This window comes from Lutra lutra, chromosome X, assembly GCF_902655055.1.
Source record: "Lutra lutra chromosome X, mLutLut1.2, whole genome shotgun sequence".
NCBI classification, from domain to species: domain Eukaryota; kingdom Metazoa; phylum Chordata; class Mammalia; order Carnivora; family Mustelidae; genus Lutra; species Lutra lutra.
In genome coordinates this window covers 38,148,230-38,171,626 of record NC_062296.1, presented here as the reverse complement: position 1 = coordinate 38,171,626, position 23,397 = coordinate 38,148,230, and the positions used below count along the sequence as shown (strand labels likewise).

At 37.9% G+C, this 23,397-nt stretch overlaps 2 protein-coding genes across 11 annotated transcripts in view; one reads left to right on the top strand and one right to left on the bottom strand.

Moving 5' to 3' along the window:
* Nucleotides 1-23,397, bottom strand: part of NUP62CL (nucleoporin 62 C-terminal like) — a 94,857-nt gene that overhangs the window by 69,395 nt on the left and 2,065 nt on the right. Inside the window, exon 2 of one of the 6 annotated variants that reach the window (XM_047716730.1) lies at nucleotides 6,026-6,070. The gene's annotated coding sequence lies outside the window, so the exon portion shown is untranslated. Of the gene's footprint in view, nucleotides 1-4,024; nucleotides 4,097-4,801; nucleotides 5,005-6,025; nucleotides 6,071-23,397 lie in introns of those variants that run through there. The other 5 variants (XM_047716733.1, XM_047716734.1, XM_047716729.1 and 2 more) reach the window with 5 other exon arrangements.
* Nucleotides 5,169-23,397, top strand: part of DNAAF6 (dynein axonemal assembly factor 6) — a 36,448-nt gene continuing 18,219 nt past the window's right edge. Inside the window, exons 1-7 of one of the 5 annotated variants that reach the window (XM_047716739.1) lie at nucleotides 5,201-5,230; nucleotides 5,808-6,080; nucleotides 11,395-11,410; nucleotides 11,441-11,568; nucleotides 15,173-15,245; nucleotides 17,906-18,011; nucleotides 20,907-21,003. In XM_047716739.1, the coding sequence (XP_047572695.1) occupies nucleotides 11,398-11,410; nucleotides 11,441-11,568; nucleotides 15,173-15,245; nucleotides 17,906-18,011; nucleotides 20,907-21,003 (417 nt within the window). In that variant the 5' untranslated portion in view covers nucleotides 5,201-5,230; nucleotides 5,808-6,080; nucleotides 11,395-11,397. Of the gene's footprint in view, nucleotides 5,231-5,807; nucleotides 6,081-11,394; nucleotides 11,569-15,172; nucleotides 15,246-17,905; nucleotides 18,012-20,906; nucleotides 21,004-23,397 lie in introns of all 5 variants that reach the window. The other 4 variants (XM_047716740.1, XM_047716737.1, XM_047716736.1 and 1 more) reach the window with 4 other exon arrangements.

The window sequence follows — 23,397 nt, the reverse complement described above, 5'->3', positions numbered from 1 at the left end:
ACCCAAAAAAGTTGCAGAAGAGTAAGTAAGTTGAGAAGACAAGTATGGAACACTGTTGATGGAAATGTTAAAGGCATACAAAAGAACAGATTATAAATCAGGGGCACCGGGTGGCTCAGTTGATGAAGTATCTGCCTTCAGCTCTCTCTCAAATAAATAAATAAAATATCTTTTTTTTTTTAAAAAGAACAGATTACAAATCATTTATGGCCATTGATATTTGAACACATTTAACAGAGATTGGGAAAATAGACAACAACTTCAGAAGGACAATTATCTCTGGGATGGAAAGAAATGAGATTGGGAAGGGGTACAAAGAGTTAACTATATAATGTTTTAGTTCTTTAAAAAACAATACCGAAAGAAAATATGGCAAAATGTTAACAATCATTAAATCTTTGGTAGGTATGTGGATGATGGTGTAGAACAGTCTCTGTACTTTTGTCTGAAATACTTTATAATTTTAGAAAGGACTAGTTAGTGTTTAGAATGACAGAAAATAAGACAATATGTGCACTTTGAAAAGGGAGATGTGCTAATAAAGGCCAATTATAGCTTTTATTCTCCCAGTCAACTTAATTGGCTCCTTTATAAAAAATTTTATAATTACAAATGAATACACACTCATCATCTTTGGAAAAGATACTCATAAAGAAAGCTAATCAGAATGAGTGTTATTATAGCACTTGAATCTGCTACGATTCATACATCTTTTAGAGTAAATCATTTGAAAATTATTTAAAATGTCTATACCTATTAAATATATTTATAAAGATAAAAATGTCTATACCTATTACACAAAAAATACATTCAGTCTAATTCATAATCACAATAGATATCATGGTTGATCACTGCTGCTCTAGCAACAGAAACCTAGATGGGTAAATTCATACATCTAACTGGAGCCAAAACTGGCATCTCAGGTCCAGATCCCTGGCCCTCCTGTTAGGATTCCCCTTGAGTTTCATGGAAGGTAGAAGTTATATAAATGATTTTAAATAATTCAAACTTTAGGGGCACCAGGGTGGCTCAGTGGGTTAAGCCTCTGCCTTCAGCTCAGGTCATGATCTCAGGGTCCTGGGATCGAGTCCCGCTTCGGGCTCTCTGCTAGGCAGGGAGCCTGCTTCCTCCTCTCTCTCTCTCTCTCTCTCTCTGCCTGCCTCTCTGCCTACTTGTGATCTCTGTCAAATAAATAAATAAAATCTTTAAAAAAAATAACTCAAACTTTACAGCATTATTGATAACATAGAATTACCAGAAATAAATGTTCTGTTGTTAGATTAGTTAGGCTGAGTGAATCATGGCCGTCTCACTCTATGGAACATTAGGAGGCTATTACTAATAAAAATTTGAAAACTATCAACCACATAGAAAAAATTCCCAGAACAGTATTAAATAAAAGGAACAAAACTTATATAAGAAAGGATTAAGATAATTCAAACATATGGGTACATATGGGGTGCCTGGGTGGCTCAGTCAGTTAAGCATCTGCTCTCTTTTGGCTCAGGTCATGATCCCATAGTCCTGGGATCAAGCCTAAGTGGGCAGGCTCCCTGTTCAGTAGGGAGTCTGCTTCTCCATCTCCATCTGCGGCTCCCCCTGCTTGTGCTCTCTCACTCCTTCACTCTCTCTCTCAAATAAATAAATAATCTTTTTTTACTTAATGTCTTTTAATGCTGGCTTAATGAATTACTTAACTAGTGTTTTAAGACAGTTCTATAAAGAATTAGGTAAACTAAATCCCTTCTTCATAGCTATAACCCACAAAAACTTTTAGGTGTATTTTTTACTTTTTAGATCTCTCAAGTTTCATTTCATTAAAGCCTGTCAAAGCCCGAAATTCTGTAGACTCTGCAAGTCAGAGAAGCTCTCTTCCTGTTTCAACTTCTGCCTCTAGATCTGACCTGCTATCAGGATTAGACTTAAAAAAAAAGAGAGAATGTTAGACTTCATTAAGTGAGTTCTATCTCTGAAATCCATTTACTGACAATGTAATCCTGGGCTAATCACTGAAATGCTGTAATGTTTGTATTCTTCTATCTCTAAGTTTCTGTATTTACAAAATTCTCCATGGAAGTCAAGTACTCTAAGATTCATCTCAGATCCAGGGCTCATTCCCTACTTGCCTACCTCCTAAACCCTGGGAAAAACAGAGCTTAACATCAGTTGCATCTTGCTAGGAGCAGGCCAAACCTTGAAGAGAGAATTGTATCCCCAAAGATAAATAGCATTTGTTTCCCAAGAAGTAAACTATTATTTACCAAATACTTGAATATCTGGCACTGTACCAGGCACTTCAAATATGTTTTATGAACCACCTTCCCAACCACAGACACAGAACCAATTCCTGGAGCCAGGGAACTCTGTATATGCAATTTAGAGTCCAAGGGTAGGCTGCCCCAAGATGAGCCACTTTGGCATGAAGACTACGCTGAGCTGAAAACAAAGTCCAAAGACTCAGGGAGAAATGGACCGTCCCCCCCACCACAGCAGCCTAAAAGATTTTAGATAAAGGACCTGCTTCAGCAAGAGAGCTATCACCACAGATAACATTATAATATGAACTAGGTATAGTAGACCGGAAGAACCTAGCAAAACCTGTTTGATTAAAGTCCTCTCTAAGTCCTACAGTTTCTAAACGGTGCAGCAAACCTTTGTTTACCAAACATACATTCTTTTTCATCTTTTTGTGAGTTGTGTTCCTTCACTTTGAAATCCCAGACCCCATTTTCTCCTTAGTTCTGGATGACTTTTATACCTCATTTTGCCTGTCTGAAATTTCATGTCTATAGACTTCCTATATGTACAAAATTAAATTTCATTTTCTCCTCTTAATCTGTCTCATGTCAATTTAAGTCTTAGTCCAGCTAGAAGAATCTTGAGGGACAGAGAAAATTTTTCTTCCTCCCCCAAAGTGACAAACATCCTATGTGATTCCTAAATACATACAAGTTTGAAAACCAAAAATGGAAGGCCAGTGTTTTTCAAACTGTAAATAAGAATTCATTAGTGGATTGTGGCTACATTAAAATATATATATAATGGAGACTACCAGAGTGAATTGCATGTAGTATGCATTGTTTTTGTGAAATGGCTGCCAATTATATATTGTATACGTATATCCTTGGCAACAACATAAAATTTATTTCTTACTGTGGTCACAGAAAAAAGGTCTGAAAAGTACTAGCTAGGCATTACTGACTTAGGATAATGCACAATGAGGCAGAACAGTAATAAAAAAAAATCAAGAAAGAGCATAGTGGGCGCCTGGGTGGCTCAGATGGTTAAGCCTTTGCCTTTGGCTTCGGTCCTGGTACCGCGGACCTGGATCAAGCCCCGCATGAAGCCCCGCATGGAGTCCCGCAAAGAGTCTGCACGGAGCCCTGTCTCTGGTCCCTGCGCGGCGGGAAGCCTGCTTCTCCCTCTACTTCTACTGCTCCCCCTGCTTGTGCGCTCTCGCTCTGTCAAATAAATAAATAAATAAAATCTTCAAAGAAAGAAAGAAAGAGCATAGCATATAGAAAAGTTCCACAAATTTCTAGAGAAATAGAAAAACTTAAGACACTTAAACTCTAATCATCTACAGTCATAAGGGATATTGTGGTATAATTAATTTGGCCAAAAAGCCAGTAACTTTACTTTTAGCCAATAACTTAAATGTTTCTTTTGTTTGCTGTGGTAATAACAAGTAGAATGGACAAATTATTCAAGCTTGACCGTCGCCTTCACCAGAAAAGGTGGAAGCTAGAAAAACATGACAGCCAAAAGAAGGACAGCAATTTAGCTAACTCATTAATCGAATTCCAATCCGTGAATAATCAAAAGCAACCATCCATTAAAGCCATCCTATCTCTCTTTGCTTACAACACTCAAATAACGAATTACGGGCTCCACTATCCAACAAAACTAATCACTTCCGAAAACTCCTTTCCGAAAAAAATGCTTATTAAGCCATCTCCCTTTTCCCCCCTTTTGTTTAAAACCAAACCACGGAATTCACGGGAAACCAGTGTCACAACTGTACCTCTACGTGAAGTGAAGACACTCAGATTGCCAAGCAGCCGCAAGCCGGCAGCGCATCAGCGTTTCTCCACTCCAAGGCGGGAAAAGAAGGGCACTGGGTCCTCTGTGTTACTGGGAGTGGGCTGTAGGTCTGGCGGCCGCGGGGATGCTCCCCGCAAGGGTTCGCGCCCAGAAGTCTTGCCCACCGCAGAGAAAAAGAAGTGAGATCCCACCCTACACACACACAAACGCTGAGCCGTGGAAAAGAAGCGCGATCCCACCTTACACACAAACACGCCCCTCACGCGAGCACGCGCGCGCGCGCACACATACGCTGAGGCGAGAAAAGCAGCACGATCCCACCACTCGCGCGCGCGCGCGCGCACACACACACACACACACACACACACACACACACACGACGAGCGAAGGAAAAGCGCGATCCTAACCTACCGGCCCTACACGCCCCCTCCCCGCACACACAAGCTGGGCTGAGGAAAAGAAGCACCATACCACCTTACCTGCGCGCGTGGGTATAAACACATACACACACCCCCACCCACACACGCTGAGCCGGGAAGGAACCACAAAACCTGTCTCTGTCGCGGGGTGGGGAGGGACGTGGGAGCGCGTGCAGAGCTACAGCAAAACCTCAAACCCCTGGCCACCGAGCCTATCCTTCCACCCCGGCTGTCCCAGATCCACGGGAGGAATTGTCCGGTTTGGAATTCACGTGAGGGAAAAGCGTAATGAGCGAGCCTGCAGAGGACTGGGACAAACGAAATCCCCGCAAACTTACCTCGGTGCCTGCCGCCGCCGCCGCTTGCCGTCACGGACCCAAAGTAAATGGATAGGACCTCCAAGACTGTCTTGCAGCCAGAGAGGGGGGCCTCGGCCTAATCCGAGCAGGGGAAAAAAAAAAAACAAAACGGCCTCCACAGCGGGCAGGGTACCGCTGGAGTGACGCTAACTGAGACAGACGCTTAACTGGAGTCCACCTAGTTAACTAGAGAGGGCGGCCATTGACCCTGACTGGCACGCGATCGGATTGGTTGATTCTGGGGCTGTTTCAAAGGAAACTCTTCTGTGATTGGCCAGGAAAGTCAAGCGGGAACCCGGAGGTGGTGGGTGGAGGGGGCAACAAAACTGTTACCTAGGCAACAGAGAGACGCAGCGCTCTCAGCTCTCTATTTTCGGAGCCCAGCCAGCGACCTGAAAACTGACCCAGGTGAGGAAACCTGAACCTTAGAAAGGGGAAAGAAAGGGTCCCCAAATGCCCTGGCTATCGGGAAAACTAGGGTGAACTCTAGAGTAGTTACGACTCTGAAAGCTACCCCAAAAAAGCCACAAGTCGCAAAGAGTACAGACCTTTCCCCTAAGTTTCCCTTCCCTGGACACTAGAAGCAGGAAGCAGCTATAACAAAACTCAGTCTATTCAGGATGTGAGTGAGAGATGGGTCAATTTTACCATACCGGGGAATAAATGCTGTTTGACCGTCTGAAGGCCAAAATGAACACACGAAGGCTTCCCAATGCCTGTGTCAACTCACACACACTTATGGTTTTAACATTAATTTGAGAGTGAAAACTGTCTCCTTATAGGTAGATCTGGGCGCTCCAAGGCACCCACTGTTCCTTTTGTTTTACACGTACAGGCATGATCTACCCAGAGTGCCTTGGTTGGGATGTAGATATAGATAGATAGATATGTAGATAGATATATATCTAAGTAGATATGTAGATACATACCTATATATGTAGATATCTATGTAGATAGATATCTACATAGATATTTATTTTTTAAGGGGTATAACATTGTTCAAACTGAAAAAAAAATGGCCGGTGCCACTTTCTGCGTGGACAATATCCTGTGTGCGAGAATGTGAACACTGTAGCCTGAGGGTTCCAACCGCCATTGGTCAGATCCGTTGAGAATGGAGAAGCAGTCAGACTATGCTTGAGGGGGCTAAAGTGTCGTGTGCAAAGACTACTTGTACTTAACCTCAGCGAGGCTGCTACTCACCAACAGTTGATCAGAGATTGAGTATCCTATGTCGTGGGACTATACCTGTTAAAAGGTAAGAAACAATGTCAAAAATATAAAATCTGTGTATGAGGAGAGAACAGAATTTGATCAGAGAGTTAGGGGTCATTTCTCCTCAGAGCTTCCTATTGTGACAAGAATTCAGAACAGAGACTGTTTCCCAAAGAAATTAAACAAACAAGCCTTTTGACTTAAGGAGAAAATTTCAAAGTACTGAAGGAAAATTTGCTGTCTCAGCTCCTTTTTAGATAGTGGCTGAGTATGAGAATGAGAGAAAGATTACTGCCAAGTGTATTAAGTCTGTCTAAAATAAAGAATAATAGAGGAAGTATTAAATCAAAAGAAGGTCATATATGAAATATTCCAGGTATTTCCAAAAATCATCTTCTATTGAATACATTTTAAATTTGTAAGAAAACCCTGTTAAGTCCTCATAGTTACTTAAGATTTGGTACATTTTATGACATTCCTAAAAAAGGCAATCATTCTTCATATTATAAGAAAAAGTCAAAAATGAATTATTTTTACTCATCATTGATATGCATAGATGTCAAAAATGTAAAAAAAAAAATAGCCAGTATACTGTAATTTAATTCAGACATAGGCAGAGATGCTAAACAGCATCTCTGTTTTCAGAAGAAAACTTTTGTGGTTTTCAGAAGAATTTTAATACAGGAATTGCCAAATAAGAACTATGCAAATAAAGTTGCAGGAGAAATGCCAAATATTCTTAAGAGAGTATATCGATTTTGAATAATTTGAAATCATCCAGCTGTAAATAGTGCTTTACATAGGGGTATGTGTTTACCTATCAAGCAAGTTCCCAAAGGATATTATGTGGTAATTCTTTATGACCCTGGTTTTATTTACTATATATACTTGAATTAATAAAATATTTCCTTTTGAATAGTCTGTAATTCAGGGTTTTCACTAATTTCACCTAGATTTTTCTCCAGTTAGTTCAGGTCAAAGAGCCATCCCTACAGACACTGTGGATGGAGGCAAATGAAAAAGAAGGCACAACCCCAGCCCTCATAACCAGAGTCTGACTTAATCTCTGGTTACTGATGCTGCTTCAGTGCCAGGGGTCTGGAGCCATCCTGGTTGAGCTTATTTAGTCCCTAACTGGTTTCTCTGTTTCCGTAATGAGCTCTTTCTGAAGTGTCTGTCTTTTTAGCTCTTTGTGGCTGGTATGAAGAGTGATTCCCCCAATCACACCTTTATGTATGAAGGCCCTAAGGGCTGAAGTTGATGTGGGCAAATCATGAGCTCTATCTGGAAAATGTTGCCTTTGGAATTTGCCGAGCAAAGGAGAGTGAGAGAAATAAAAACAAAGGGCATAGAAAATTTATTTTCTTTATCTTTTCTTTTTTAAAATTTTTTTAATTTTATTTTTTCAGTGTTCCAAGATTCAGTGTTTATGTACCACACACAGTGCTCCATGCAATATGTGCCCTCCTTAATAACTGCCATCAGGCCCTCCCAACCCCCCACCCCCTCCCCTCCAAAACCCTCAGCTTGTTTCTCAGAGTCCACAGTCTCTCATGGTTCATCTCCAGCTCCGTTTACCCCCAAATCACTTCTCCTCTCCTTATGGTCCATATATACAATGGAGTATTATGCCTCCATCAGAAAGGATGAATACCCAACTTTTGTATCAACATGGATGGGACTGGAGGAGATTATGCTGAGTGAAATAAGTCAAGCAGAGAGAGTCAATTATCATATGGTTTCACTTGTGGAAAATTTATTTTCTAAGAACCAAATCTCAAATTGATTTAGCAATATATTTTGTTTTTAATGAAATTACTACTTAAATTTTCTTAATTTCAATTTATTCTTGGCCTATTTAAGTGGTAATGCCAGATTCAAGCAGTGGCACTCTAGAATCTTCTCCTTCTTCTTCTTCCTTTTTTTTTTTAAATCACTACACTACACTGAGTAGGCAAAAGGAAGTAGGTATAAAGGCAGGAGATTATAAGTTCTTTTTTTAAGATTTTACTTGGGGAGTGGGGAAGGGCAGAGGAAGAAGGAGAAAGAATTCCAAAGCAAATCCCACAACCTTAAGATCATGACCTGAGCTGAAATCAAGACCTGGACACTTAACCAACTGAGCCACCCAGGCGCCCCACAGGGTATGTTTAATAAGCAGTTCAGTTTTTAACAGAACACAGATTGCATGTAGAAGAATAAGTAAGAAGTGGCACAATTAGGTTGGGGTGATATCTTAAAGGACCTTGATTGCCGGGCTTAAGAGGAACCTAATGCATGTCAAATTTCCAGGTGAAAGATATCCCTCAAATAAATAACACTGTAAAAAGGCATCTTGCTTTAGTTTGTCCAGTTGATCTGTTTCTGCCAAATAAATGTTTTCAACAAAGCTTAATAAATTATTGCTAATTTTTAGACTTCTAAAAAAGGTGGCAGAATCTGTATTTCTATTAAATTTAGACTATTTTTTTCCAAAAATTCACATCACTGTTTTTCTCTTGATCCTTTGAACTATTTGGTTATTCAAAAAGTACTGGTGATTCATTTATTTCTCAAAATATATCAACAAGCGTATCTTGATTTCTTATTTTATGTTTGCAGGTTATTACAGTTGATATAGTAAAAATATTTTTGCTAGAGTGCCAATTTCATTATGACATCTCTACGCCCATTTAGCTACATATGAATCTGTGCCATTTTATGCCAGCCTAATTTGGAATTTAAGAAGTCTAAGTCCTAATGTGCTTGAGATATATAGAGTGTTACTATAAATTATTGTGAATTTGTTATATACTCAAACATACATCCCAAGAAGGGGCATCCTTTGAAAGCAGTCACTTTGGGAGTCTATCCACTTGCTGTTGCTATGGCTTAAATTACCTTTGAAAATACTCTTAGAATCGCCTTGAGGCCTGTAGCACATTTTTTTGAATCTCCTCAAAGTAGCAAATCTTCATATTTTGAAAGTAGATGTGATATCTTGATACATCTAGAAATCACTTGGAGACAAATCTGTTGTATAATCAAACTGAATGATACCATAATGATACCTGTTTTCTTGGTGATACATATGAAGGCAATTCCAAAATATTTTGAACACTGATAGCATAATTTACATCAGTGTATAACCTTCTAAGGTGACTACTTTGAAATACAATAGCCGTGTGAATTTAATCATGCTTCATTCAGTATTCATAAACTGCTGACTCTATGCCAGCTCCGGTTTTTGAGACTCTCGGCTTAAAGGGATGTCTTCCCACTGTCCACACTGCCCTGCCTCTCACCAGAGAGCCAGGTCAGAGCTACTTCCCAACTGGTAGGGATTTAGAATAAATCTGCTTTCCCTAAATCCAGTGTACCCACTGAACGACAAACTCACTTCATAACGGAGCTGCCCAGAGTAACATGAGAAAGCCTATGATTTGGCACCTAGATTTCTTTTCCTGCGGTGATGTTGAGCCCTGCCCTATTCTGAACCTTCATCTAGCTGCCAGCTCCTCAAAGATCCTCAAGAGTCAGACCCTGCCTCCTCTATCCCCCCACCTATGGACCAGGGTTCTGTTCCACCTAAACAGACCTCCCTACAACCATGCTTATTCCATCTTTCTGCCCTGAAACACTGCTCATATCCCCAAACTGTTGCCATGTCCCTGCCAAGCAGATGAAAATGTATGAATAGGAGTTCTGATTGCTACCTCAGACCCGGTATTTGGGACTTCTGAATACCCTTCTTCTGGGTTTGCTTTACCGGTTCCAGTTTATTCCCCTCTCACCAGCCCACCATTAAGCTCTCACAAGGATCATCATCAAGTATCTGGGTATGCAGGCATAATGTATGTGCCAAATGATAATGATAATTTTATGCAGCTTTTCATATTTTAGCAAACTCTCTCACCTACATTGCTATTAATAATAAGGCCATCACAGGGGCGCCTGGGTGGCTCAGTGGGTTAAAGCCTCTGCCTTTGGCTCAGGTCATGATCCCAGGATCCTGGAGGCCCACATGGGGCTCTCTGCTCAGGGGGGAGCCTGCTTCCCTTCCTCTCTCTGCCTGCCTCTCTGCCTGCTTGTGATCTATCTGTCAAATAAATAAATAAAATCTTTAAAAATAATAATAATAATAATAATAATAATAAGGCCATCACAACAATTTTGTAAGGGGGGGGAAATGCTGGAATAACAAAACAGTTTCTGCTATATTTGTTTTATAAAACCTCATTGTTTGTGCAATCTCAACTCGAAATACTGTTCATATCACTGCATCTGAGACCTGGATCCATTTCCCCTTTTGTTGTCGAAGGTAGAAAATGTGTCAATAAACTTTTTGCTCTTAATGTTCAGTAAATATTTAATGAACACATAATCAACTAGAACTTTTGAAATATAAACAAGAGCCTCTTTGTTTAATTTAATATGTGTCAATTATTCATTTCCATAGCAGACTACCAGACCATACTGTGAGAGAAGATTGTTTTATCACCATTTATTTCACCTTTTCCAATTTAATGAGTTTCCAACGTAATGAGTTTTATCATTAACTTATTTGACATTATTAGAAGTGATATTCATGCCCAGCAAAATTAAATTTTTAAAGGACTAATAATAGCTAACATATGTTGGGTGCTAAAATGGTTAGAATGTGTGCGAGGCAGAGTTCTAAGCTTTTTGACGTGTGTGAAGCTACTCAATCCTTGTAACAACCCTATGAGGTAGCACTATGATTATTCCTACTTTACAGGTAAGGAGGATGGGGTGTATAGAGTTTAAATGATGTGCCCAATGTCACAGTGCTGGGAAGTAAATGATAGATACATATCTAGGCAGCATTACTCTGAAGACCTACTCTAAACCACTCTGATATACTGCCTCTACGCTAGACATACAAGGCTATTTCACATGTGTTTCATACACTTGACATCTTAAATAAGCATTAAGATCAGTGTTCCATTTAAAAAAGAAAGTCAGGGGTGCCTGGGTGGCTCAGTGGGTTAAGCCTCTGCCTTCGGCTCAGGTCATGATCTCAGGGTCCTGGGATCAAGCCCCGCATTGGGCTCTCTGCTCGGAAAGGGATTATTTTAAAGGCTGGTAGGATTATAAGTCGTGGTGATCTTATTTACGTTTTTAATGTGTTATTTCCTAAAATTTTCGTCATATACATATATAGTATCACTATGATAACCATAAAACAGTTCATTTATTTTGTGTGAACTCTTCACTAAAGCCAATGAACCAACCCACTAGAATTCTCAGGTGGCGGTATAATGCTAGGCATCATCAAGGACTGACTAAAATTTAATCTTCGGTCTTCAATGAAACAGAAAACCAAAATATCTCTTTCTGATTATCTTCTTCCTCAGAACATGAATTCTGAAAATATGGAATCTGAAAATGCAGAAACTGAAAATATGGAAACTGAAAATCTAGAATATGAAAATATGGAAATTGAAACCATTTCTTCAGTTTCAGCTCTGCAAGCCCTCTCTAAGCTACTTTATCCCGAAGAAGAGGATGATTTTGAGACTGGACAGGTGGTTGTATACTTACAGATGAATTAGTTCTATTCATGCTAAGTTGTTAAACTGTATTTGAACAACTCATTCAAACCTTGCTGTGGGAGCAATGTTGTGTCATCCAACAGGAGGTTGCAGGAGTCATTATACATGAGAGTATCACCTCTGGTTCATTTCTAGCGAACATAATTATCTTTTTTCTAAATTACCTGAACACTCAATAGGAAAATAGTTCTGTAATTATGGTAGCAATAGCCACATTTCAAATTGTTTGTCATTTATATTTATGGCCAAAGAATGCTTCACAACCATTGCAGAGAGTGGTAACTTGGATTTTTAAGCCTAGACAGTATTTCTATAAAACAAATAATTTCCATGAGACAGTGTTAATTAGGACCCCACCAACCAGCTCCCTTAATTTTTAAAAATTTGTCCACACATGACAACAGAACAGAGAACAATTTGACCCAGATAATGGGATAAACTACTATAATTTTAGCTTAATAAATTGACTTCCGGGTATATGCTCACACATAGCTGTGAAATCTAATTTGTTGGATAGTGTTTGGGATCATGGCAGGCAGCCCCAGGGAGGCTTGCTGCAGCAAGATGGGCTTCATTTTGGGTAGGATAGTTCCATAAACTGACCTTCAGTCACTGCCCATATTCCCAGAATAATCAAAATACTTCGATGTAGCCCCTGCTCTCCATTCTTCTGCTCCTTAGGTATCAGCAAACCTCAGCTGTCAGACTGCCTACATGAAGGCAAACAAAATTTGGGCCGGAAATCTCACACAATAACAGAATATATCAATTTGCTTTACATGATCTTAGTGAAGTTGTTATTATGACCAATTTTCCATGAATAAACCATCTCCAGTGAGCATGCTATCAGTCTGCTCCTCCCCCAAAATTCTTTTCTGCCATTGTGTGGAAAAACAAATGTAATCTGAATAGGCAGCAAATTCAGTGGCTCAGATCAACACTGGATGGAACTTCCACCCTCCAGGAAGAGTTTAGGTGGAAGGCACAGAATCAAGGAAGATGTGCAATGGGAATAAAATTTTTGGATGGAAACTGAATCAGCTTGGAGCCAGAATCCAAGAAGTGTTAGTCAGGGAAAAGTTAGTAGAGGCCAAACAAAAATCAGGACATTAATGATAGCATTGAATATATACAATACACAGGACACTGGAGAAAAATTTAGGAGCAAGGTATCAATGAAGTTGGGAAGGCAAGTACATTTTGGTTACGTTAAGCTGAAGTAGAAGGATACATCCTGGGAAGGGTAGGATTATGTCTTATGCAGAAAGCATATTAAATATTTGAGAAACCGCAATCTTGAAGAAAGGTGAGTGGACCTTGTAACTGGGACAGATTCAAAGATAAAAGATGTTCCCTGGTAACAAAATCTGTTCTCTTTGGCCTTACATATGGAGTTGTTTATTTGCATCTAGAGGTGATTCTAGGAGAAAGATGAGTGATTATGAGAATAGACGAGGATAATTTTATCAAATTGTACAATTCATAGAGGAAAATTACTGTAATAATGTATGATTCTGTATATCTGGGTTACCAGCAATTTTGAGGTAATTGGTCACTCAGACACTGGAGTACAGATATCATTAGAGGATATAGAATTGGAGTACCAGAACAGTGGGGAATAATTAATGTTTCCAATGAACTCTTAAATTTTCCAGGAGAGAAATTGTTTTTCATTTTTTAACATGTATTAATCTTGGGAACTGTGGAATGATCACAAGAGTGATCTGTTTTTGAAAATACTCTCTGAAAACAACATTAGAACTATTGTATAGACGTTGGCTTATTTACACCATCTCTACCATGAATTGCTAAGAATCTGGGAGATTAGGAAGAGAGTGTCTTTTAAACTCACAGAGGAATCTTAAGACCTGTGGGAAATAAGGTTCACCACTCCACAGACACCGTAACCAAGTTGTTCTAACTCTCTTACCTATTGCAAAGTGGCATGAACTGCAATGATAAATTTCTCAGATAATGGGATGTGGCTCCATGGTAAAGGCTGAAATGATATTTTCATGGAAAACATTTGCAAGATGGTTTTTAATATTTTTATTATCCTCGTTTTTCATTCCACTTGAAATTTGTTTTTAATTGTTTATTTTCATTAAGTTAATAAACTGAGACCCTCCTTCACTGACCCAATCATCACTATGCAGGGAGAGCATACCAATTTTTGTTAGGAATGTTCAAGTTTTCCTTTCCATGGATTTTAATTTTCCTTGGAAGGAGTCACTCAAAAAAAAACAAGAAGCCCTCATGTTCCAAGAAATGCTTTGCCCTGATTGACTATTAGTATTCTGATGATTAATAACTTAAGGAAAGCACTACTAGTTTATATGACCTTAGTGATTAAAATGAAAAAAAAATGTAGAGTACCATCTTGGGATTTCCACATAAAACTGTCTGTAACACCTTAACCAGAGACATTGCACTTTTGAAGCACCTTTTGGAAAGGAATGGTTACTGTCTTAGAAGCCATTGAGATGTTACAGATTAATTTCTGATTTATAGCTGTTGGAATAGTTTAGCATAATAAAGACACAGGTGAGTTTTTCCACCAGCTTTCAAGGACAGACACTATTCCTCTTGCCCAAACAGGACATTGTAACTCTTGTACGTACCTGAAGTCTTGGGAGATCCAGGCAGGGGCCTGAGAAAAGAGAGCCTCATGTGCTAGTTTGCCAGGATCCAGGGAGAGAACAATGTTTTGACTGTCAGCAATGGAGTAAACTGGAGCTTCAGAGTCTGGCATCAGCAAGAACATTTAGGAAAATATTGGGATTTCTTGAATTATCAAAAGACCCCTGAGAGGGACCAATGAGGTGGTTGCCACTATTCTGATAGTGTAATATGTATCATACTTAGTTGAAAAAAGGAAAATTATTCTTGTACTGGTGAATAGGGGGGCAGTTCTATGACGGTGTGTTTGCTTGCACAGGGGATGGCAAAATGAACTTGCATGATGACTGAAATGGTTCAGCATGTATTTGACACTCTTAATTTGGGGTTGCTGTTTAAATCCATTAGTTCAGTGTCGTGAGGTGGAGTGACAAGAAAGTGTTTTAGGTCACCAGAGGAAAAAAAGTAAAATCAGTTACCAGGAGTTTCGAATGCATCCTTTGATATCTAAATACTTAAGACCCTATTTAATGGTTTGTTTTTGTTTCTATGAAACCTTCCCGGTCTTTTCCATCCCCCATCTAACTCTGGCAAGACACTGCCGAAACCCAAAAGTGTCGATGCTTTTATACTAATACTTGGTTCTGACCTTCAAAGAGATTAATGTGGTTCATTCCGCTATCCGCAGGGATACACAATTCACTGGGCTGGAACTGGGGATTTTGTCTGATCAAAGATCAGTTCTGCCTTTGGGCCTATTAAACTAAATACTTTTTGAAAGGAAAAGGAAAACACGTTCTAAATAATACTTGGCATCTGTCACTCTGTTGTATAACAATGATGATTAAATGAGAAGCTCTATGAAATTTTATATGGGAAGCTTATCAAATTCAAAGCATTACCGGTCATAAAGGTTACGCAAGTAATAATTACTTGTTGGACCTTTTTTCTTCTCTCCCAGCCAAATTGTTCATCTGTCCTTGGAGCCATGGGTCCTGGGAATATTGGACCACCAACAAGAGAAGAGGTCCAAGGTAAGTTATTTAACAAAGCATATAGATCAGTATAATCAGTAAAATCTTTTCTCTGGGAACAAAAGTATAAGGAGAGTAATACTAACACTAGAACTTGTCAAAGATGAACTCAAATAATTGTGGAAATGATGAACAGCCATAAAGACGCTGTTTTTACTCTACTGTTATAGGTAAGTCATTTTTATATTAATGGAAATTAATTTGCCTTGAATTATTCACGTTCACTTTTTGGTATATTTCCTGAGAAGTAAAACCAAGAAAGTCATGTTTGGTTAAACAACTTTTTTATTACCTAAGGTCTAGTTACCAAGATGCTTAGTTTCTTCATCTTCTACCCTGCTATATTCTGGCAATTTCACAGAATTCATTAACTCATTCAACAAATATTTATTAAGAGCTTGTTGTGTACCAGGTAGTAGTAACATCTCTGGAGCTATGAGGAAGATCAAAATAGAAAGGTATCTGCTCCCATCAAGTTAATAGTCTTTTGGAGAACATAATAAATAACTACACAATTTTATCTTATATCAAAATGCTTATAAATTAAGGCCCATGAGGCGATGTATATAGTCACAGCTTCTATAAACTAGAATAAATATTTGGGGGAGACTTTTCCCACCATTTTGGCCCATACGTTTTCACAGAGTTGAGCATTTTATACATCTTCAAAAATATAGAAAGCTCTAATTCTGTCATGATGACAGTTACCAGAGAGTGAACAGGGAAAGGAAGTGAAGTTCCTTCATCAATTTAGCTGATTATAAAAGATTTTATCTGGAAAATGTTTAAAATAATGGCTAAAATGAGGTCTGAGGGGATGATTTTAAAATTTCAGTTATTATCCTCTACATACTCAAGAGTCTCTTTGCCTCATTCAAGAGATATTGGAAGGCTAGTTCAAATTTTGATGTGTTTCTATGCTGCCTGAATTTCTGATAGTGTATGTCTAATATCCTCTAAATTCTGAGAAAAATTAGTCATATGCAAACTATTTTATATGAAATCTGTAATTACGTTTTACAAAGCTCATGCTAGACAGAAGCAGACAATTACAAAAGAGTTGGCAGTATTGAAAACCTGGTAATCAGGTGCATTTCTGGGGATGCTTAAAAGGAGAGCTTGAAATAATGTTCTGCACCTAATGTTGGAACAAATGTAAGCTGGGCTTTTCCATGCCTCATTTGCTTTTAAATATTTAAAGATGACACGTCAGAACCCAGGTATATGCTTAGTCCTACATAAAGGACAAGTGATAGAGATTTTCTTTGAGGCTCACATCTACATGAGGAAAATACTAGATTAAAAAATTATCACTGGGGCATCTGGGTGAATCGGTGGGTTAAGTGTCTGCCTGCAGCTTAGGTCATGATCTCAGGGTCCTGAGAAAGAGCCCTGCTTTGGGCTTGCTGCTCAGTAGGGAGTCTGCTTCTCCCTCTGCCTCTTCCTGCTGCTACCTCTGCTTGCGCTCTTTTTCTCTCAATCTCTCTCTCTGTCAAATAAAATCTCTTTTTTAAAAGGTTTTGTTTATTTATTTGAAAGAGAGAGAGAGAGTGAGAGAGAGAGAAAGAGAGAGTATGAGAGGGGAGAGGGTCAGCAGAAGAAGCAGACTCCCTGTTGAGCAGGGAGCCCAACTTGGGACTCGATCCCAGGACTCCAGGATCATGACCTGAGCCAAAGGCTGTTAGTTGCTTAACCAGTTGAGCCACCCAGGTGCCCCAAATAAAATCTTTTTTTTTTAATAAAAAAATGATCATTATATCCACTGTTTTCAGTTTCTTTTTTTTTTTTTTTTAAGATTTCATTTGTTTATTTGACAGAGATCACAAGTAGACAGAGAGGCAGACAGAGAGAGAGGGAGAAGCAGGCTCTCCACTGAGCAGAGAGCCCGATTTGGGGTTCGATCCCAGGACCCTGAGATCATGACCTGAGCCGAAGGAGAGGCTTAACCCACTGAGCCACCCAGGCGCCCCTGTTTTCAGTTTCTATAACTGATGTTTTCTAAGAATTATGTCATGCTTTCATGACACAGGTATCAAAGTTTTTAGATAGTAATACACAAAGAAAGATAAGGCATTGGCTCCCCAGATCAGATGATTGTATGTTTGATTGGTTCTTTTATGTAAATGTTGGACATAAGATCCTATTGATGTTTCTGAAAAAAATGTGTAATATTTCTTTACATATGTAGGTTATATATAATATGTTTCATATAAAATGTTCTTTCACATACAGAGTATGTATTATATGTTATATTACATGTTATATTATGTACTATATATGTTATATTATATGTTATAACATATATATTAATATATATATGTTATATTACATATTATATGTTATATGTACACACACAGAGGCTAGAAAGATACAGACCAGAATGCTGTCATTGATTATCTCTGGGTAGTTGGATTACAGATGATTTTTTCTTCTTTTTGCTTACATGTTGTTTCCAAATTTTTTACAACTGTTATTACAATTTTACAATGTACTGGTTGTGGATTGATTCAAAAATTCTACATTTTTTTTTTTACTAATTTAGCTTGTTTGGACCAAAACACAAACTAGTGATTACAAATAGAACATGTTTTACTTCAATGATCCCAAACTGAGCATGAAGAATAGAAACAGCCTCATTTTTATCTTCCCTTTCTCCACAGTCATCCCTCAAAGCAGTGATGAAAACGGCGAGGCTATCTGGAATCCAGAAGAGGTTCCAGAGGGAGCAGAGCATGAGGACATGTGGGATGTTAGAGAAATACCAGAGTAAGTCAGATGAGGCCAGGAATGTGTTTGGGGCTTAAGGTAGATGTGTCAGCTGATACCATTCTATTTTTGACAAGATTCATAAAGTAACTTCTACCACATAAAAGATAAAACTATGGTGACACACAGAAGGCATGTGTAATTGATGATTTTTTTTCCTTCTGAAGCAGAAACAAATAATGAAATATAATACCTTCCTTTCAGTTATTATCAAACAAAAACTGAAAAATACAGTCATTTCCATTACAAATTTATATTTACTATCGGCTAGTTGTTTAATGTGGAACTAACACTGGGAAAGAAAACCCATTAAGTTACAAGCATTCATACAAGCTAAATTATTTTACCATGTTTATGTGTCAAAGACCTGCTTTTAATTATTCAATGCTCCACAATTGTGGTTAAAGGCTGTGTTCTCTCTCCAATTATCTATTATTACCTGGACCTATTTACTAATGATTTTAGGATTATGTTTAACATATTTTGCAAGCGATCTTGAAGCCTCACTTTGTAGCTTTTTCAATAGGAATTATGAATATGAATTGTAAATATGAAATTAGGATTATTATCATGAATAGCCCTTCACTCTGATGAAATAAATCACCCACAGTTTCAAGGAATTGAAGTGTGTTCACATTTGTAATTGAAATTAATGGTTAAATACACTAAGCTTTAAATATATGTATTCTAAAATAAAATATTGATTGAGTATTTAGAATAACTTGAAAAACCAAGGTAGTACTTACTAAATTATAATGTATTTTATGAATTCTTGAAGACTTCTATGGTAAGTGATCTGACAACTTACCTAATTCTGACTATAAAATTGTGTCCAAGCTTTTTTTTTTTTAAACCCAACCCTCTCTTTCTGTCCTCTACATCAATTCTGAAAATAGAAGCAGTGGGAGACTGCAGATAATTAACTGGAAAAATGTATCCAGCTTTCAAATAAACAATGTCAAAAAACCCCATAAACCTCATAAAAAAGATCAAAGGGGATTTTAAAACATTTCTGTGTGTACCTTAATGTGAAGAGTAAATCTCAGGTTATGTTTATACAATGCCCACACATCCGATGAAAGGTATGAAGTAAGCCACTCATTCATCATATTGTCTAATGAATGTCAAACATCCATATGTGGCAAGTTCCAAATTTGAGTAAATTTTCACTTCTCATCCTGATGTTTGATGTTCTGTAGAAAGAACATCCATGAAAGTTTTAAATGAATAAGAACTCCAGTCAGGATATGAAGAAAATTATAAATAAGATTTTTTTAATCTTTATTTTCTATCTTACACAAGTACATTTCAAAATGTCCCAGTGGGTAAAGAGGAAATTGGGAAAAAAGGGGGATAGGCTGCTCACAAAAAAAAAAAAAAATCACAAGTGGCCAAATAAAAAGTAATAAGGACCTGAGCTAAGTCACTGGCCTTGGGGAGAAGTATGAGGGCCTTTGAGAGATTCTTAAAGGAATATATGTTATTTGATTAGATATAATGAATGACAAGAAAGCCTCAGAAATGATGCTGAGGGTACTGACTAGGGTGAGTGGGTGAATAGTGAGGCCATTAACTATGACTGGGAATGAAGGTAGAGGGAAAACAATGAGTTTGGTTTTGGATGTGTGGACTCTGAAGTACCTTTGGGACATCCAGGCAAATGTATATAGTAGACAGTTGGAAAATTACATCTGGAGGTGGAGAGAAGAGCAGCAGCTAGAGCAAATCCATTTGGGAGTCATGGGCATATGGATCAATACCTTTCTGTTTTGCTTTAACCTGTCTTCACCTTGGTAAATATCAGGTAAATGTTATAGTCTATTAAGAAAAAAGTGCCCCATATCAAATAGCTACTTATTGTTAGTCCGTTCAAACTCAGAGAAATCCCTTTTCCATCCTTGGGCTTTCCTATTTGCAAGAGGTCAGAAGTTCAAGGTAGTCCTTTAGTCTTCCAATCCAGCGAGTTACCGTTTCTTCATTAAGGGAGAATTAAAGGGTAAAGATCATCTGTAAATGTTTGCTCACTTCATTCCGTCTAAAAAGATATAGGGTACATTAGCCCCCACATTAGGGACCCAAATGTGGGGGAGATTTGTGAATTATCTTCTTGTATGAGGTGAAATACCAGGAAAATCTTTCATCAGAGTAAGAATTCTGTAGGCCTAGATTCTAAATACTGCAATGTTGTTGTGCTGACCACATTACCAGTGTTTCTATTGTAGACTTTTAGACCTGGAGAAAATATTGTAGAGATCACTGAATTCAAACCTACCTCTCTCCCATAAATTGTACAAATCTGGAAGCAGAGAACCCCATGAGTTTGTGATTTGACCAAGGGCACACAGTTAATGATGGAAAATGGATTTTCTAACTCTACTCTGTGTCTCAAATTTAGCAGACAAGGATTTCTATCTATCCATCAAACTCTGGGTTATGGGCCTACTATTTTTCTGAGCCATCATTTTCCAGGAAAAAAAAACCTTTTTTTCTTGTGCTTTTAATCTTATTAGAAGTTCCCTCAATCCATTTTATTTGTATAGCTCTGAAACAATTAAGCTTAATTTTTCAAAAAGAAGTAGATACAATATAAATCCTGCTTTACAGTATTAGGTATATATATATATATATTTTCATGTTAGGTATTTTTTGACTGAATTTTCTAGACTTCTATTCCTTTATGATTCTGCTACATGCTCGAAGAAATTGTCAGCACTTTATTTAGTCCTTTTATTTTTTGTAATAGCATGTCATCATAAGTTTGTAGTTTTTTGGGGTTGTTTTTTTGTTTTTTTTTTCTTTTTTCTTTCTTTCTTTCTTTTCTTTTTTTTTTTTCCTCTGGGACAGAAAATTGCTTTCTTTTGAGTCTCTGTATCATTGACTTTTTTTTTTTTTTAGGTATGAGATAATATTCAAACAGCAAGTGGGAACTGAGGATATTTTCCTAGGATTTTCGAGAAAAGACTCTTCAACTGCATGTTGTGAAGATCTAGTGGTGAGCCTCTCTATCTTCCCTATGACCATTATGGCTATATGGACTGGCAGTTATATGCATAATACCATAGGCAAGGCAGTAAACGCTTTAAAAATAGTGGTTGCTATGTTTTAGGTACTAAGGGAATAATGGGATTGACAATTTAAAATTGGCTAATACATACAAAATAAACTAAATTTACACATGTGGATAAGATTTACAAATAAACATAATAGAATCATAAGATATAATACACTATTTCTAGTCCTGTGAAAACTGTCCTTCCCTGAATCTCTCTTATCTCTTATATCTATATTTCTTCTAATGACTCAGCTTACATCGTGCAGTTCAAAAAGGGACTTTTTCTTAATTTTTGGACCCGAACTTCTGATTTAAAATTCTAAGAAGACATCTAAAATGTTATCTTCGTTCCCTTATCAGAATGACACTAATTCTATGTAATAACAATAGCAATACCAATAAGATCAACGAGATCCCCTTACTTCTGCTTATTTAAGACTCAGAATGATCCTGTTGAAAAGTCTGGGCCTAACCAAAAAGGGGGGATATAACCGGTTTTGGCAGCAAACACTGGTAATTCTGGTGTGGAGAATTCTTTTCCTAAGATCAGTGGCTGTGCTTCTATCTTTTCCCCTCTGTCTCACAACACTCTACAGTATGGAGTACTGAGATGTGCATTGGAAATGCTTAATCTTTTTTCCTTAAGCAAATGATAAATGGAATCTCTCTTTTGCATGAACTTCAGGTTTTCTCTTATTACCAAAATATAAGACATCCAATTGAATCTAGTAACATAATGGGAGTAGTGAGTTTAAGTATCTTAGGAGATTTTTCAAACTCTAATGAGTTAAGGTTTCAAGTGATCTTGAAGTAATTAGTTCCCAGGGTTTTACCAGTAACATCCCAATTCCTCTCTTTTAAATAACTGTAAAATGACATTTTTGATGCCTAGTGTTGAGGATTGCTATAAACTCTGGAGAAATTCTGGGTCCTAAGTAAATAACTGTTGTGAGGCTTTCCATCTCTCTCCCTTTTAAAGTGCTACTAGTATTAATAATAAAGGTGTCCTGAATGAAGACTCTCGGAAACCAAATTGTACCTAAGAGTAGGAGTACACAGTTTATGTAAAACTCAACAAGTATATGCTGAAGAAGACTTGATCCCCCCTTTTAATGAACTTCTAGTCGACTGGGGAGACAGAACTCACATAAATGAAATCAGCTTCTTATTAACATTAAACTCAGTGTTGACAGTCTACCAGGAGTTTAGAGGGTTTGGATAAGGTATGGACAGCATGGAATGGAAGCTGTATGAAATATTTTTTGGTGCTATGGCACTTCACAACATGTATACTGTTTTTTTTTCTCTTGCATTTTCTTCATATATTCAATTTTCTTAATTCAATTAGCCAACATATAGTACATCATTAGTTTTCGATATAATGTTCAATGATTCATTAGTTGCATATAACACCCAGTGCTTATCACATCACATGCCCTCCTTATTGTCCATCACCGAGTTACCCCATCCCCCCAACCCATCTCCCTTCACCCACCTTCCTGACTCCAGGAAACAGAGGTTTGGAGTCAAGAGTCTCTTATGGTTTTTCTCCCTCTCTGATTTCTTCCCCTTCAGTTTTCCCTCCCTTCCCCTATTGTCCTCTGGACTATATCTACCATTTACATTGACATGGATGGATTATGCTAAGTGAAATAAGTCAATCAGGGGTGCCTGGGTGGCTCAGTGGGTTAAGCCGCTGCCTTCAGCTCAGGTCATGATCCCAGGTCCTGGGTTCGAGCCCCGCATCGGGCTTTCTGCTCAGCAGGGAGCCTGCTTCCTCCTCTCTCTCTGCCTGCCTCTCTGCCTACTTGTGATTTCTCTCTGTCAAATAAATAAAATCTTTAAAAAAAAAAAAAGAAATAAGTCAATCAGAGAAAGAGAGTTACCATATAGTTTCACTCATATGTGGAACATAAGGAATAGTGCATATATTCAATTTTTAAATACTTAGTGAGTACTATTACACACCAGGCTCTGTTCTAGGTACTAGGGATACAAAGGTAAATAAGATACAGTCATCACCCTCAAGGAATTTACAATAAAGGAGGTAGACATGTAACAAATAATTGCAATTCAGTATGGTAAGTATATACTTAGAGGCATATATGTGTGACATATATGGTCATAAAGCAGAAAGAGATCAGCATTGGGTAGACAAGATTTTTCCAGTGGACAACATTCCAAGAAACAGAGTAAAGCACATGGGGCAGTATCCAGGCATGAAATAGCCTGGCTTATTTGAGTAAGCTCTGAGCATAAGAAGAATAAAGAATAGTTGTCAGTGGTGTACTTGTAAGCCAACTCTCAAAAAAAGAAAAATAACCCCTGATTTGT